General features: G+C 42.7%; 1 protein-coding gene across 2 annotated transcripts; it reads right to left on the bottom strand.

Annotated features, from left to right (window-relative positions):
- Positions 1 to 8,982: 8,982 nt before the first annotated feature.
- ttk (ttk protein kinase) lies at positions 8,983 to 17,230 on the bottom strand. Of its 2 annotated transcripts, XM_076096514.1 has the most exons (24): positions 17,134 to 17,230; positions 16,823 to 17,045; positions 16,567 to 16,673; positions 16,333 to 16,476; positions 16,089 to 16,203; positions 15,920 to 16,001; positions 15,644 to 15,759; positions 15,219 to 15,300; positions 14,984 to 15,092; positions 14,644 to 14,866; positions 14,288 to 14,394; positions 13,865 to 14,014; positions 13,611 to 13,783; positions 13,239 to 13,384; positions 13,020 to 13,146; positions 12,591 to 12,683; positions 12,323 to 12,480; positions 12,045 to 12,196; positions 11,779 to 11,903; positions 11,539 to 11,613; positions 11,262 to 11,438; positions 10,392 to 10,488; positions 10,200 to 10,285; positions 8,983 to 10,114 (listed from the first exon to the last, which is right to left on the bottom strand). In XM_076096514.1, the coding sequence occupies exons 1-24, from the start codon at positions 17,219 to 17,221 to the stop codon at positions 10,034 to 10,036; spliced, it is 3,036 nt and encodes a 1,011-aa protein (XP_075952629.1). In that variant the 5' UTR covers positions 17,222 to 17,230; the 3' UTR covers positions 8,983 to 10,033. The 2 variants fall into 2 exon arrangements, with proteins under 2 accessions (XP_075952629.1, XP_075952628.1); XM_076096513.1 differs by having other exon boundaries at positions 14,984 to 15,300.
- Positions 17,231 to 17,633: the final 403 nt, after the last annotated feature.

Below are 17,633 nucleotides of genomic sequence, written 5' to 3'. Positions count from 1 at the left end.
GTTGCTGGCAGAGGCGATAGGTGGAGGCGTGACCTAAGCTGTCAGCCAGAATCTGCAGGTGGAGGCGGCACCTACAGGTTGCCGGCAGAGGCGATAGGTGGAGGCGTGACCTAAGCTGTCTGCCAGAATCTGCAGGTGGAGGCGGCACCTGCATGTTGCTGGCAGAGGCTGTAGGTGGAGGCATGACTTAAGCTGTCTGCCAGTAACCTGCAGGTGGAGGCGGCACCTGCAGGTTACTGAGAGAGGCTGTAGGTGGAGGCGTGACCTAAGCTGTCTGCCAGAATCTGCAGGTGGAGGCGGCACCTGCAGGTTGCTGGCAGAGGCGATAGGTGGAGGCGTGACCTAAGCTGTCTGCCAGAATCTGCAGGTGGAGGCAGCACCTGCATGTTGCTGGCAGAGGCTGTAGGTGGAGGCATGACTTAAGCTGTCTGCCAGTAACCTGCAGGTGGAGGCAGCACCTGCAGGTTACTGAGAGAGGCTGTAGGTGGAGGCATGACTTAAGCTGTCTGCCAGAATCTGCAGGTGGAGGCAGCACCTGCAGGTTGCTGGCAGAGGCGATAGGTGGAGGCGTGACCTAAGCTGTCTGCCAGAATCTGCAGGTGGAGGCAGCACCTGCATGTTGCTGGCAGAGGCTGTAGGTGGAGGCATGACTTAAGCTGTCTGCCAGTAATCTGCAGGTGGAGGCGGCACCTGCAGGTTACTGAGAGAGGCTGTAGGTGGAGGCGTGACCTAAGCTGTCTGCCAGAATCTGCAGGTGGAGGCGGCACCTGCAGATTGCTGGCAGAGATTGTAGGTGGAGGCGTGACCTAAGCTGTCTGCCAGAATCTGCAGGTGGAGGCGGCACCTGCAGATTGCTGGCAGAGGCTGTAGGTGGAGGTGGGTTAGTTGTTTCAGAGGCAGCAGGTTAAGATGGATGGTTTGTTTTTAGGCTGATGGTGGAGGTTGTAGGTTGAGGGTGGAGGAAGGTGCTTTAGCTGGTTGTCAGAGGCTGTTTGTTTTCTAGAAGATGATTTCAGGAACTGTTGAGGCTGAAGCTGAATAAAAAGATTGTGGACAAAGACTGCATTTACCGACTCAAACAAAAAGAGGATTCTTCAGCTGTGAAGAAGATTACTTAAACTTAACATAACATAACATAACATAACATAACATAACATAACTAAACTTAACCTAAACTTAACCTAAACTATTATATTTAAACATTTACTACAATAATATTTACAGGTCTGATCATATTTGATCATTATTTTAGCTCATGGGTTCTTCCGAAGTGTCCAGAAAATAAAGAGGAGGATAAACCCCGACCCCGTATGAGATGTCCACATGCACCTGTCCGTCCTTGTCAGCTGTCTCTGTCAACGTGGGACGGTCCAGTCTCTCCCAGAGCTTCTGCTTGATGAGACGTCCCAGTTGTAAGCTGTGCGGACGCAGATGGCCGTTCTTGAACCTGTGACGAGAGGAAGACACAGAGATTAAATCATAACGAGACAAGAGATTCAAAATTTGATACATGGAATAAATTGAGTGAAAAAGTAAAGTGATTGGAAAATGTGATAATCATCAGATCGATTTTTGACACAACACACCTCAGCATATCGTCCACAACTTGGTGGTAGAGTAGCTGGTACTCTTCCTCAGAGCGCTTGTGGATCAGAGGGCCGTCGTGGTGCAGTGGAGTCGAGGAGGGCCGGGGGCCGGGGGCCACACTGGAGGCAACCGGCAGGTCTGCAGGCCGGATGGAGTCCCGAGGCTTTGGAAGAAAACACACAGAGACAGGAGAGTCAAGAGCTGTGGTGCAGGGAGAGGTGACCCGGTTCAACACCTCTGGAGTCTTAGCAGGTTGAGAAGGACGGGCCACGGAGCTTCTCCTCCTCTTCTGGGGTCGCTCTCCAGTAGCAGCAGAGCGCTGGCGCTTGCGGGTCAAAGTCATCACCTGGTGAGCAGCACATGAGAGGATGTCAAACTAAAATCTGTCTAATACTCTCTGGAGGGTTCACACTGAACTATTTGAATATGAGGATCTAAATGTGTCACCTGGTCGTCCCTGCAGCATGGACACTGTCTGCGTGCGGAGACTCTCCTTCCTCTCTGGTTGTCCTGCAGGTGGACGGGAACATCACACTGCAACGACACACATGTTAGAATGAGGCTTCACTAGTACAGTCAAAGAAACATCTGGCATTAAATAAAGTGAATAATAACATTTATTGTCACAAACATAACGAGCCTATCAGTCCATTCAACCCTTGAAAGAGTTCATGGAGGCCACATTAAGTTAGCAGGAGGCCCCAGGGCTACAATGAGCTGCTCCCCCTATTGACCCCTGATCCTCACACTCTGACACAGTGTGGACGGGTTTTCTGTGCTTTATTTTAGCTGGTTTCAGATTTGCGGGTAGCCTCATTAAAAACATGATTACAGGAATATGCAGCATGTTCTCATAAGAACTGGAAGAGTGAAGGAGTTAAAGCCTCCTCAAGGTCAGATAACAAAGCAGGACCCTCCTTATATATAACCTTATACATATAGTATTTCCATACTGTAGGAAAATATAATTATCAGATAATATTTACATTAAAAAATATAAAAGTTCAAGTACTTTATAGTTGAGAGCCTACTTTTAAATGGCTATATTTACACATCCAACATCAATGTGTTAGCTTGGAGCTGGTTGATATGAATTTGTGATAAGAATTATTTGATAAAAGACATATAATAATATGATAAAACATTATAGTAAGTCAGTGATTTTAATGTATTTATAATGACTAGATGAACTGAGTCGGTACAGTACTGTAGTCTACCTGATCCATTAGCCAAACAGTGTGCCTCATTACAGTAAAAACCAGCGTATCCTACAATGTTTATAATGATAATATGAATCATATTAATGATAATGTACATTTTTATTTTTTTTGTTTCAGTGGGGGAGAGTTCATGGCAGAGCCGACTGAAGTTTAGCTAGCTTAAAACACTAGCTTAGCTAACGTTTAGCTAGCTTAAAAGTTATATTTTAAGCTAGTTTAGCTAGCTAGCTAGCTTAAAACGTTAGCTTAGCTAAACGTCTCGACGCTAAAACACATTAAAAACCTCTCAAAGTGTTTAAATCTCACATTTTCCATGATGGAAGTCAGACGTATCTCTTCCGTCAGTCTCTGTGAGTCTAGTTCTTGTCAGGATGTACCAAGTTGTCAGTAGAAGCGACACTTTGCAACAGATCGTTGGGTGAAAGTTGAGAAGACACTTTTCTGTGTTTATATGTTGATCGTATATTAATGAAGGGCTGAGACGTAACCTAGCAACTATGGAATCCTTCACGTCCATTTTGTTTTCACAGTCACGTCTATACATAATTGTTGTATATTTACATATTATGTATGCATATTATTTAAAGTTTCATTACAGTATATTATTATTGCTTTTCTCTCAGTTATCATATCGAGAACCTCTTCATGCAAAGAGCCAAACTGATGACTTTTAAACACAAAGTGGTGATCTGAAATGTAACTCTGAAGCAGTTTATGAAGTTTTGATAATTATTAATAACTTCATCACCACTGTCATACATCTTAAATGTCGGGGAACACAATATGGTTAAAAATAAAAGGTGTATTCGTAGGTTTTTGTGTAAATGACTTCACCAACAGATTATTTTCATCACCCTGTTTTTAAATGTTACTCTTTTTAGAGACAGTACGGTGCTGCTCACTCACTGGTTTGTACTTTTTTTTAAACAGATTTAGATTTAGTCTTAGTCTATTAACTGAAATGTATCAGTACTATAGAAAACTATAGTTTTATGTACCCTTTTTATAACCCGTAAAAAGAGTTTTATGAAGCCTCATGAATTTCAAACAAAGAAACAACTCAACCTCATCAAACGTGTCTGTCAGAAGGAGGAGGACAGCACACACACACACCTGTTCACACTTCATCAATCTCTATTTATTTCAACAACATTGTGCTGAATCGAAAGCCCAACATTTCCCCATGCGTCTTCTTCAGGGGCCGAGTAAGAAGTCTAAGTTACAAACAACTTTTTATACAATTCCAAAAACATGTTGACACATAACAAGGCATCCTATAATAGAATCACATCACTGGTGATCAAACCATAGCATGTATCACCTGCATTAACTTGTCACCTGTGTGTGCTTTAAATATGATGGCACCATCTTGTGGTTGAAATAAGAAATACAAAAACAAGTTAATGCAGGTGATACATGTGATGCCTTGATTAACAGTGATGAGATTATCCTATAGTACGCCTTGTTATAAGGCTTTATAGGTACATTATAATGTGTTATGATTGTGCTTACAAAGCATTGAAGACATGACTTTCATAAGACATGATGATGATGAAAGATATGATGATTTATTATTTTACAGTGATAAACGTAAGCATTTTTAACCAATAAATAATTTGTATCAACTCATTTATCAGAAAGTAAAAAGTAAGTAAATATATCTGCTGGTAAACTGAAGTAAAAAACATAAAAAACTGACTATGATCTCTAATATGAACGTGTCTGTTTTATGTTAACTCTTGTGGACACAAACGACTGATCTGATGACTGCAGAGAATGATGGACATTTATTGAGCAACAGTGAAAAGGTTTACACGTGCACAGTAACAGAGCGAGCTAAATGGCCGTCTCTGCATCCTTCAGACTTCCACTAATCTGGCGGTGGTGGAATTGAGACAGGGAGGGGCGCTCTCAGTTTGGGAGAGGAGCAGCAGGAGTCGGTGGCGAATGTGCAGGATGTGGAGGAGGATGGAGCATCTCTGGTACACAGCTCTGGTAGAAGGGATCGTCCTCATCGGTCCCTGCTGTTCCTCTATGGTCTTCACATGGCGATAGGAGAGGAGGCAGCGGTGCAGGTTGATGGAGGAGGCTTCAGGTGGAGCTAGAGTCATCTGGCAGCGTCTTCAGGTGGAGGCCGAGGTTGATGGCTGCAGGTGAAGGTTCAGATGGCGGGTGTCTGTGAGGATCTGCAGGTGGAGGCAGCGGTAATGGTTGTTGGTAGAGCCTGTAGGTGGATATTAAGATGGCAGCTGTCAGGTGGAGGTTGCACCTGCAGGTTGCTGGCAGAGGCGATAGGTGGAGGCGTGACCTAAGCTGTCTGCCAGAATCTGCAGGTGGAGGCAGCACCTGCATGTTGCTGGCAGAGGCTGTAGGTGGAGGCATGACTTAAGCTGTCTGCCAGTAACCTGCAGGTGGAGGCGGCACCTGCAGGTTACTGAGAGAGGCTGTAGGTGGAGGCGTGTCCTAAGCTGTCTGCCAGAATCTGCAGGTGGAGGCGGCACCTGCAGGTTACTGAGAGAGGCTGTAGGTGGAGGCGTGACCTAAGCTGTCTGCCAGAATCTGCAGGTGGAGGCGGCACCTGCAGGTTGCCGGCAGAGGCGATAGGTGGAGGTGTGACCTAAGCTGTCTGCCAGAATCTGCAGGTGGAGGCGGCACCTGCAGGTTACTGAGAGAGGCTGTAGGTGGAGGCGTGACCTAAGCTGTCTGCCAGAATCTGCAGGTGGAGGCAGCACCTGCATGTTGCTGGCAGAGGCTGTAGGTGGAGGCATGACTTAAGCTGTCTGCCAGTAACCTGCAGGTGGAGGCAGCACCTGCAGGTTACTGAGAGAGGCTGTAGTTGGAGGCTTGACCTAAGCTGCCTGCCAGCAACCTGCAGGTGGAGGCGGCACCTGCAGGTTACTGAGAGAGGCTGTAGGTGGAGGCATGACTTAAGCTGTCTGCCAGAATCTGCAGGTGGAGGCAGCACCTGCAGGTTGCTGGCAGAGGCTGTAGGTGGAGGCTTGACCTAAGCTGTCTGCCAGTAACCTGCAGGTGGAAGCGGCACCTGCAGGTTGCCGGCAGAGGCGATAGGTGGAGGCGTGACCTAAGCTGTCTGCCAGAATCTGCAGGTGGAGGCGGCACCTGCATGTTGGTGGCAGAGGCTGTAGGTGGAGGCATGACTTAAGCTGTCTGCCAGTAACCTGCAGGTGGAGGCGGCACCTGCATGTTGCTGGCAGAGGCGATAGGTGGAGGTGTGATCTAAGCTGTCTGCCAGAATCTGCAGGTGGAGGCAGCACCTGCATGTTGCTGGCATAGGCTGTAGGTGGAGGCATGACTTAAGCTGTCTGCCAGTAACCTGCAGGTGGAGGCGGCACCTGCAGGTTACTGAGAGAGGTTTTACTGTACTTAACTCTCAGTAAATAATTAATGTTAACAATTTGATATTCAAGGAGGGATTTGGTAATCCTAAAATCATCATGGTGGCACCAAACATCCTGAGCCAAATTACGTAAAGTGGTAGCAGTCAAAGTCTATTCTGAATCCAAAGTTACAGGTCAGATATGCTGCTGGTTTACAGGACAGGAGTTTGGTATCTTACCTGATATCTTACCTGCCCCCAGGTAGCATTGAAGACTGGCCGGCCATCTTTACACAATGCTGACGGCAGCCTGCGGCTTGCCCCACATGCTGACTCCTGTCACCATGCAGAACTCAAGAGCGCGACTGTGTCAGCTCCACAGTTCAAACACTCACCGTCAGCATTGGCTCAGAGAAGCCAGGGCTACTACCTGGGTGTTGAGTGGTTGAAGATACTGAGGTTACTGAGGTTGGCACAAGCCATCTGGCTTCATAAGATGACAAGTCAACAAATTTTTAATAATTTTTAACTAATTCTAATTCTGTGATGGAACACACATGTTCCATCCAGCATTCTATTCTATTCTGTTCTATTCTCAAGGGCAGATAATGGCTCCTTTTATGAATTCACTATTTTCTAGTCCAGTGTTCACTATGTTTTCCATGGCAAAGTTTTCACAAACCTCCACACATTATGACCCATTAGCAGTTATGACATAACACTGTATATTACAAAAACAATATTGTTGTCTCTTGCTTTGCAGATATTTTAAATCATACATACAACAAGTCACAACAAAAGTTGAAGCTGTTGCTAATAACTCCACAAATGATCCTTTTAACATTGTTAAGCTGTCTATATTTGCGAATTCATATTCAAATGCTAATACTGTATATTGCATCCCGTGTACTGTATGGTAACTATATCCACACCCAAATCTCACCTGCACCTGCGTTTGGGAATTAGTCAGTTGATGGATTTAAGACCGTAAAACAGTTTTGAACTGAATTATTTGGTGGATAATAGTTATTAAGACAAATAATAAGTCTTTCTACTCATTATTTTTTGTTTGTTTTTTGTTTCACTGCTCTGATTGGAAGAAACCCAATTTGCATTTTACGATGACTTTTTTCGACATACTATACTGACTTTGTTATGACTTTATTCAACATGGTATACTATGACTTTTTTATGACTATCCGACATAATCCATGACTTTTGACAAAGTACCATCTAATTCATCTCTCCTGATCATTCACTGAAGACTGGATCAGTGGTGTTGTATCACAACAGAAACACTATCGAAAGACAACATTTAGTGACACACTGGGGAACGTATGGCGAATATGAACAAAACCTATAAAGAGACATATTTAGTTGATTTCAAAACTCAAAAACTATGTGTTAGACAATCTTAAAAACTAATATGTATCATTGACACAATACATTTGTTGTCATTTCAAATAGGTAATGAACTCTAATTCTGCTTCTGCCATTAAATGAAAGCTTGAAAATGCATTTTTCTGTCTGATGACTATAAACATGTGGGGTAAACATGTCCCCACTAGGGGACATGTTTACCATATGTTTCCCATATTTAAAATAAATGCTCACTTCCAGGACACTTACTAATATGGGGATCAAGACGATGAGAAACTTTAGACAAACCTGTCAATTTCCTCATTGAACCTGAACTATCGAATATGTTAATTTACCTGCCAAAAGAAGTTTATTGCGACAACCCCAAATTAAAATGTGCAGCAAAAATGAATTAGGTATTTAGGGCCAGATTAAAATGAAACATAAAAAAATTAAAAACATGATTAAGTGGTCCCCAACCACCGGGCCGTGGATCATTTGGTACCGGGCCGCACAGAAAGAATACATATTATATTATTTCCGTTTTATTGATTATCAGAGTCTGAAAGTAGTTTTATTTAGAAAAATGACCGGATTCTCTCGCAATTTCATCCGCCTGTGCCTCTTGACACATGTCAAGACGCTTGTCTCGGTCACGTGATACGTTACCTCAAAAATTAAGCAAAACTAGCGAAAATGAGTAAATAACTTTTGGAGAGCTTCTTTGCAAAGGGTGAAAGGCCACTAAGGAGACAGAAGAAGAGCCGACAACTTCCAAGAAAATTAGAGCTTCATCTAATTCAGACAATATCAATATCAGGAGTCTGATTAAACATCAGGAGTAATTCTGACGCGCCTAACCCGCTCTGTATATGTGGCGACAGAGGAAGATCAGCTGCTGGAGATTGTAAATGACGGTGGCCTTAAAAGTATGTTTGAGACAACAACTCTGCTGGTGTTTTGGATTAAAATCAAGGCTGAATATCCTGAGATCGCCACTAAAGCACTGAAAACCCTGCTTCCATTTCACACATCCTCTTTGTGAAGCGGGATGTTCTGCAGCGACAGCAATCAAAACTAAATTACGGAGTAGACTGGACATCAGGAACAGACTTCGGGTGTCATTGTCTCCCATTACCCCCAGATGGGACCGTCTCGTTGCAGAGAAACAAGCTCAGGGCTCCCACTGATTCAGCGTTATTGTGAGTTGTATTTATTTATGCATTTTATATTTGTTTTCATGCTGATCGTATCATTTTATTTCGACGTGTTTTTCCGCCACACCTTGAAGGCCGGTCCGTGAAAATATTGTCTTACATGAAACCGGTCCGTGGTGCAAAAAAGGTTGGGGACCTCTGGCATAGGCATAGACTGTATAAGGAGACGCAGAGTAAAAGTGTTTCTACCAGTAGATGGCAGTATACGTGTATTTAAACCATAGATTTAGTCATATTTACCTGTGCCGTTGTTAATTATCTGGGTTATTGATACATATGCATTTACTGGAGTTTATTGCATCTATTTTATGGTTAATTTGCAAAAGTAAATACATGATGTATAACTAGCTTGCTAATTAAATTACTAAATCTATAGTGTAAATACTCGTATACTGCCATCTACTGGTAGAAAGATGGTAAAGCAACAGCACAATACGGTGGAAAAACAAATATCAGTGCCAACAGAAACAACTCTGTGAACACAAACGTGACTTTGATTAAACGGATCATGTCTAATTTCATGTAATTTTACTAAGCTCTAAAGTCAAAATATATTGCAACACTGTCGATTTTCCTCATACACAGTTTTGGAGAAATTTAAAGCGAGTTACCTCCAAAGTAGAAAGGTGTTTCGTCATATTTGAAATCTCATTTATTTATTTTTCTTAAAAACTCTGAATGCTGAATATTCGGTTAGATTCATACAATGTCCATGGTGTTTCACTGTACCAGTATTCTCCTAGATTTATTGCAATACGAGCACTTTTTCTTAACGTATCGCCTTTCATAAAGATCTATTCTTCATTGGTGTGCTGGATTTAGATTTGCACAGACCAGCCAACAAGTAAAAAAAAAAAAAGTGTTTTGCATTTAGAAATGTCGACTATTTAATTTACCTCACGTCACCATTATGAAAAAAATCAAAACACTACACAACAATTTAGTTAGACAATAAAAAAAAACAATCAAGAAAAATGTCCTCATTGCGTTTGTCTCACTAGGAGTGTTTGAGTATTTAAATTTAGGGACTATCTTGATAAACTCAACTTAATGAACCCTTCTACCACAAAGAAATGTGTTAAAATAGCACACCGTGTCAGGTACCCATCCTTCTTTTCAGTGGAGACAAATAAATCAACAAGTCCTAAGGATACAGTACTTCTATTTGACTATGCTGTATGCTTACATTTATTATCAGAGGACAGGAGTAAAAATGAAGCAATATAATGATTTTGTTTCAAAGTCACAAACATACAAACATAGATTTGTTAGTTCTACATCTTACAGAAAGTACTGTTGCTGTACTGAAGGGGTTAACAGGGGTTAAAGGTTGAGGACTTTGCACATTCTGCAACATCCAACTTCCTGCCGCTGCTGCACATTTTGGCCAGATTCTGTGAAAAGCAGAAAGCAGAGTTATTATTTGAGAAACTCGTGGATGGAGTTAAAGATCTAAAGTTATGCCTTCGTAAATCTCACATTAGCAGCTCGAACGATACTGTTTGGAGACTGGAGGGCTGCGAGGTCCGTCAGGATCTTCTGGAGATCACGGTTACTCGGACGCTCTGAAACAGCCGAGTCGAGTACGGGTCAGCGTCACATGGTGAACAGCAAAGTTGGCAAATATAGTTTGATGAGTGTGTGTGTGTGTGTGTGTGTGTGTGTGTATACCTGGTCCAGGTGATGCTTGTTGCTTCAGCTGAAGGTATGAATGTTCCAGCAGCTCTGCAATAGAGATTCGCTCTCTGGGGTTTCGTACCAAGCACCTCTGAAGCAACCAGATAAAAACAACCGATTTGTATTTCACATCACTTCAACAGAACTTCTACAGTGGCCAGTTTGAATCTATGGACATCAATATTTTAGTTCAACCTGTAACATACATGAATGCATGTTTAACCCTTATGTAAAAAAATTTCAACACAGTGAACGTGAACAGGAGTTCACTCTGACGTAAAAGTGATAAATCTAATGTATTTGATGGGATAAACAATATTAATTTAATAAAAAAAAATGTAAATATTAACCTGCACCGTACATTTATAGGCACTGTATACTACATTTTATTTATATAGCGCTTTAAAAAGGCACTCAAAGACACTTTACATGGTAAAAAACAGAAACAATAAAAGCATTTATAATAAGAACAAAATAGATGACATCATAACAGTAAGGAACAAAACAAAAGGGGCGAGACGTTGGGCAAGACACCCAAATTGCTCCCGTAGCTGTGCCTACGATGTGTGGATGTTAGCTAGTCCTGATGGGCAGGTGGCACCTTGCATGGTAGCGCCTGCCATCAGTGACTGAATGGGTGTGAATGGGTGAAAGTCTATTTACCATAAGTGTATGGTCACTACAGTGGAAGCACAATAAAGTGCTTTACGAGGCCAACTAATATGCAAGCTTTTATCCCAGCAGGGTTACCTCCATTATGGAAACACAATGAGCGAGTTTACCATCACTTCAAACAGCCTAAACACTTGACTTGTATCTCTTGTGTTCGCTCTACACTCATACAGTTCAGTCGCGGCCTCTCACCTTCAACACATCCAGCAAATCCTTCTCGGCGATGTCGGGAAATTCAATCCTATGAGACCGGTCGATGATGGCGTGCAGCTTGGCAATCTGATTGGTGATGCCTTGGAATGGAGTTTTCCCGTAAGTCATGCAGTACAGGATGCACCCAAGGGACCACACGTCACCCTTGGGACTGATCTTTGAGAGAAACAAAGAAAAAAATAAATAAAAATGTTTTCACAACAGCGCTGCAATCAGAAAGGATCGCTCCGAATGTTTAATTGACTAAGCTTGGTACCTTTGAGCGGGCTTTTCCTGCCTGGGATGAGGTGTCTTTGATGGCTTCAGGGGGCATGTAGTTCAAGGTTCCGACCTGTGTTTGACAAACAACCACGCGTTACACGGGTGGAGACCTTTCCACCCGGAGTATAGATCCAATACAGCCCGATTACGTGTTTTCATACCAATCTAATCACGAGTGCTGCATGTCAACACAACATGCAAGAGACTCAGCGTGTATGTATGAGATAACTCTTACCTGCGAGTCCTTCATAATGCTCGTAACATCTGGCTGGATTCTGTTGGCGATGCCAAAGTCAATCAACTTCAGCGACGCATTCACAATGACAAAATTTGCCGGCTTCAGGTCACTGTGGACAATGCCTGCATAAAAAAAAAAAAAGACACAAGAGGACATTTAGTATATTTGGAATTGTTAGAAATGAAGCTCATCTTCACGTGCCATTCAGTAAACAACGCTGAGATTGAGGGGGAGAGTAGTGAGAGCTCTGGAGGAGGGCGGACCGTGTTTGTGGATGGTGTGGACGGCCTCCAGCATGTTCTTCCAGTAGAACTTCCGCTCCAGCGGATTCACAGTCTTGCGGTTTCGCAACCAAGTGTTCAGATCCAAGTTTCCACACTCCATCCGCATGTAGATGGAGCTGTTGGTTATTTCACTGGAAACACATAAACATCCGTCATGGTTATTCGACCCATTAGATTTCTGTATTTTGTATACAAATGTGACTTAAAGGTGACTCCTCGTCAATGCATCGACACATTGGTTTTGGACATGTGCTTACTAGTCATACAGCTTGATGATTTGATCGCTGTACTGCTGCAAGCGGTTCAGATGTTCAATCTCGTTTTTGTAGCTCTCTATTGTCTGAGCGTCGGCCTCCTCGAGGTCGACGTATTTCACAGCAAACAGCTGCTTTTTGTGATCGAGGACCTGGTAGACCTGGAACGAGCAGAAAAACAACGCTCACTGATTAGAGGCGCAAACAGCAGCAAGAGCAAAGCCGACGATCGCTGTAACATAATGACAATTTCCCACTAATGTTTTTTTACCTTACTAGATCCACCACGTCCAATCATCTTGAGTATGAAGAACTGCTTGCCTTTGATGGTGATGGTTTCGTTTGACAACGCAGAGAGGGACGCCTAAAATTGAATTCAAGCAAAAGTCATTACATCATGTCGTTACAGTTTTAAATGATTCCTTGCGACGGCCTTCCTGCGTTTCATACTGCAAGACGAGCTACGTTAATCTTTACATGTACAGATGCATCATGCAGTTCATCTCTGCTGTATGAACTGTAAAAAGCATCACAAAAAAAAAGCTTTCCGATTGCTGAGTTAGTTATTGTGGCCTTATGAGTTACGACGGGTGTTTGGTGTCACGGAAAACGTTGTGGACACATGCAGTATGTCCTCGGAGTCTAAAAATCGATTTAGTATCCAAGATAAGAGCAAAAGTAGGGCATGAAGATGTTGTACCTGTGGAGTTTGGAAGCATGGCGTTTGGTTTAGCGGTGTGCACGGCTGCTGAACGGGTCCGGTTCTGTGCGCTGCCACTGCAGAGGAAGACACCTCAGGGCCTCGCTTTAAGACAGGAGTAATAAAGCTGGGGGGGGGGTGGAAGTAGGTGTTATTGGGCACATTTTATAATGATAGAAAGCAGCACATAAAGAAACAAGAAATGTATTTTAAAGATACCTGCTAGCACAGGGGTTCCTGTAGCCGTTCGGTGTCTGACAGACTGTCGGTAGGTTCGTTCTTGAAGGAAGATGGAGGGATGGAGTGGGGAGGGACTCACGCATACGGGGAACGGGTCTGGGGTCAGGAGGTGTAGTTCGTTTATCCTAGGAGGAAAATAATTTGGAATGATTTGATCAGCACTAGGGTATGTTTATGAGACTACAGTTGATTAAAAAGTGGAATGGAGACAGCAAGCTTGGAGAAAACACTGACAAATAAGGGAAAGTAGTTATTAGTCCCCAACAGTAAGAAAGAGCAGTTTATGAAACATCTTACACATTTGCTCTAAATGCATTGCACAGAAAACAGCAGTAACGAATGTCAGCAGACCTCTGGAGAAACGTGCCGGTTGATGAGAGTTGGCATCTTCCACTCGGATGAAGGCTCCTTGCTGGCAGCTTTCGGCTGTTCCGCTGACCGGTTCACAGGGACCCGACCAGGAAGATGAAGTTCCTGGTTTCTCCCACAAGTAGACGCACTTACCGCAGCAAATGTTTGCAAATCTACAAGAAAAGAGCGTAGAAATGAAAACCATCTCCAACTCAGTGTTTTAACTTTAACAACTCTCCTCAGTTAATCTCTACCTGCGGGATGTTCCTCCTCCTCCTCCCTGGGGGGCACGAGCTGTTTCTCCCCAGCTTTCAGGTTACGTATGGCCAACTCCAGGAGCTCCGCTGGCCTGGCATTTAACGCCTGGGCTTTGTGCAGAATTGAAGTTGCTTTGATCACATTACCTTAAAAGGAAAAGAGGAAAAACGTTTTTTAATTTCAGTAAAATCAACACTTGTCTAGTCAACCTCTCTATAAATAAAGCCAGAGCTGGTAAGAGTATTAGGACACTGGCACACATCTGTACAAGTCAGTTCATTTAAAAGTTCGTCATATGAATGTTGTTAAATGTAAACCTGCATGTATTCCATTAAACGTGTACTCATAACTGCGTTAATCTGTGCATTTGGTCCGTGTCAGATGAGATTTATGGAAACTAAAACACAAAGCCATTGTACCTTGAGAAAGCTCAAACTGGGCATGTGCTACGTGGACAAAGGCAAAGGATTTACAGTTGGATCTTGCAACTATGAAGTGGTCCTGGGCTTCATCTGGGTCTTCAATCCTGCAAAAGAAAAAAAAAGGCAGAAATGTGGTTATACTTTACAAAGTGGTTGACAAAGCTTGTTAGAATAAACACTATTTTGAGAGGGTTAAAGTGCTGTATGCACTGATTTTAACCTACAGAGCGAGAACAGACACATCCAGACACACGGGCTTCTACACATGAGACATGATATATGGTCACATTTAATAAATGTCTTAAAGAAATGCTGTCAAACTGATCACAATCTTCGTGTTTTTTTCTTCTCACCCCTTGAGTTCTGCGTATCTGACCAGTATTCTGGCGTAGCTGGCGTTTTTGCTGAACTGTCTTATCGGCAGCCTGGAGAAGATTTTAGAGTAACAGTCCTTGAGCTTATTCAGGAGGTAGATGTCTGTGTGAGGGCTGCCTCTCTTCTCCAGGTCCATCAGATACGTCCAACACGACTCGGGGGAATGTGAATTGACGACCTGGTCGAAGATGAACGTCACATCTGCCAGGAGGGGGCGGGGAAAAAACTAAATGTCATCGAAACGGTCAAAACACTAAATGCACATTGCTCCCACGGCTCTGAACGTTTTCATCGGCAACTCAACAAGCAGTGCAGTACCTTCCACTCTCGGAGCGTCCCTTGTGTCGTGTGTGTGGAGGAGTGTGGTGGTGGAGTCCACCGCTGCCTGGTCCTCCCAAGGGCAATACTCGGGACTGACAGCTGGTGGCTGAGAACACAGCGACATAAGAGAGCGATTTAACACTTCTTCCTTTAACTCAATGTTGTAATGATTCGGATATTGCCCGACCCAAACATTCTGTAGCTCGTTTCTTTTTTTTTTTTTTTTACTCACTCGATAGTATAAACGATCGACATCTTTTATCTTTGAAGATGATAGTCCAAATAGCGGGTTCACGTTCGAACCAGATGTTTGCCTGAGACAAAATGAAAGAAATGAAGTATCAATAACACATACAACACTTGAAATGAATGATTATTACACATTTGTGTTGAAATATTTAAGAATTTGCATCCAAAGTGAACATGGGAAGTGACAGGTATATCTATCTATTGCTATCTACAATGATCAATATCTTTCTCATATACAATCAGACTTATTTTTCCATCTAGAGTCGCCGCCCCCTGCTGGCCATTTGACAGAATGCAACCGGAGGAATATCATATTTTATTTGGCGACAAAACTGTTTTCATGCAGTATTCCTCAAGACATAATAAAATCAAACACATTTGCAAATAGATGTTGGTATAAAGAGTTACCTGGACATGCTGGTGTGGATTGATGCATTATTTCTCTTTGAGGGCTTCTCATTGATGATGTCGTCATCATCATCCTTTTCGGGGATAGAGAAAGGTACGACGGGAACTCTCCCTGGCTGCAGTACAAAAGTAGAGCATACAACTTTAAAACTTCAAGGGCGATTTTGTAATGAATATCATACGATCTTTGTAAGGAAAAAGACATGGTAAAAAGGATCACACAGAGAAAAAAAAAGCATGTGTAAGAACACAAGTAGGATGAACTGTAACTCTCACCATGCCAACTACTCTCTTGCAATGAGATCCAGACCTCCAGCCTGACAGTTGGTCATCTGATGATCCACCGAGGGATTCCGTCCTGCAGGGCAGAGATCGACAAGATGGAATACTTCCTAAATCAAACTGAGGTCTTATTAAATGCTGGAAAGTGGCGTTTTATTCTTACCCTGAACCAAAATTACTGGAGAGCTGCAACTCGCCTGTGCCGTCCGATGTTCGGCAGACTTTTTGGAATACCGAGCCCTTTTTGACAGAACCGTGCACATTACTGTTCGACAACTCTGGCAGGAAGAAAACATGGCAACATGAGAAAAATCAGACAATGAGAAGTTAATATGTATTTGATAATATTGCAATGTAACATCAAGCGATCAAACAATGTAATTCCATGGAATAAATAAAAAACTCACGTAGTACATTTTCCTTATCCTCTGAACAGAATAATAGTTGTTTCCCCATCTGCATGCTCTGCAAGGCAGCCTCCAGCAGCTCCTTTGGTTTGGCACCCAGCTCAATAGCATTATGCAATATGTAAATGCCTCTCTTTGTGTTGCCTGGTCAGATGATACAGCAGACACTGAATTACCCCAGATAACGTGTCATGAGAATGTGCTTCTATGCACAAGACCAACAAACAAACCTACCTTGAGAATGTTCAAACTGTGCATGTGCAATGTGAACAAATGCAAAGTTCTGGCTGTGAGATCTCGCCACGTTGAAGTTGGCTTCTCCCTCATTGACATCTTGAATTCTAATAAAAAACAACAGGAAAAATAGACTAAATGCCCAACTTTCAAAATTATATATTTAATCCGGCCTAATCAATCTACCGATGAATACAGAATTAAAAAGTAGAAGGATAAAGGTATTGTATATTAAAGTAATAACTTGGTTACTCACGCTTTTAGCTCTGCAAATCTGACCAACAGCCGGGCATAGCTCTCATTCTGACAGTGTTTTCCCAGCGGCATATTGGAGAATACTCTGGTATAAAAGTCAATAAGTCTGGTGAGGTGGTTACGATCCAAGTGAGGGTCCCCTTTCTTCTCCAGGTCCGTCAAATATGAGAGGCACGACTCAGGCGAGTTTGAGCCGATAACCTGTTTAATATTGTCCGTGTCATCTGTAAGAAGTACAAGGTGTTATTATGATTTTATGAAGTATGTACATATGGATACCGATGCATATGGAGCTCACTACTGGGTCATTACCTTTATGGAGATCCTTTGTAATGTTGTTGATCTTTTGAAAAAGCATGGCAAACCGCTGCTTCCTGTCTGTATGCTCCTCTTCTTCCATCTGAAATTGAGAAGCAGACACGTAACATTAGCCCAGATATGCATGCTGTCTTGAACAGAAAGCACGTTTAGAGAATGACGATTTAATGATTCCTTACTTGGTATGACAAAGTGCATTAGTGATTTGATGACACGATTTTAGACTTTTTAAATAGGACTTACTCCTACAAGACACTCTGCTAAACCGGTAACATTATAAGTGACATTTAACATATCAGCCAGGATGTGGTTTAACCGACTAACGTTACGATAACTAAAATAAATAAATTGCACGTTACCACCATGACGTGCAGCTTTATGGACCTATTAACTAGCTAACTTTCTTTAAATACCTTGTATTTATAATCGCTGCGAAGCAAGGAAGAGTTCCACTGATTTATGCAAGACAGATTATTGGACATCGTTCTAGATTT

Source organism: Anarhichas minor, unplaced genomic scaffold (assembly GCF_050575085.1).
Source record: "Anarhichas minor isolate MPS153535 unplaced genomic scaffold, ASM5057508v1 ptg000022l, whole genome shotgun sequence".
In the NCBI taxonomy this organism is placed as follows: domain Eukaryota; kingdom Metazoa; phylum Chordata; class Actinopteri; order Perciformes; family Anarhichadidae; genus Anarhichas; species Anarhichas minor.
Note: the sequence above shows the minus strand (reverse complement) of the source record. Positions and strands in the feature narration are given on the sequence as shown.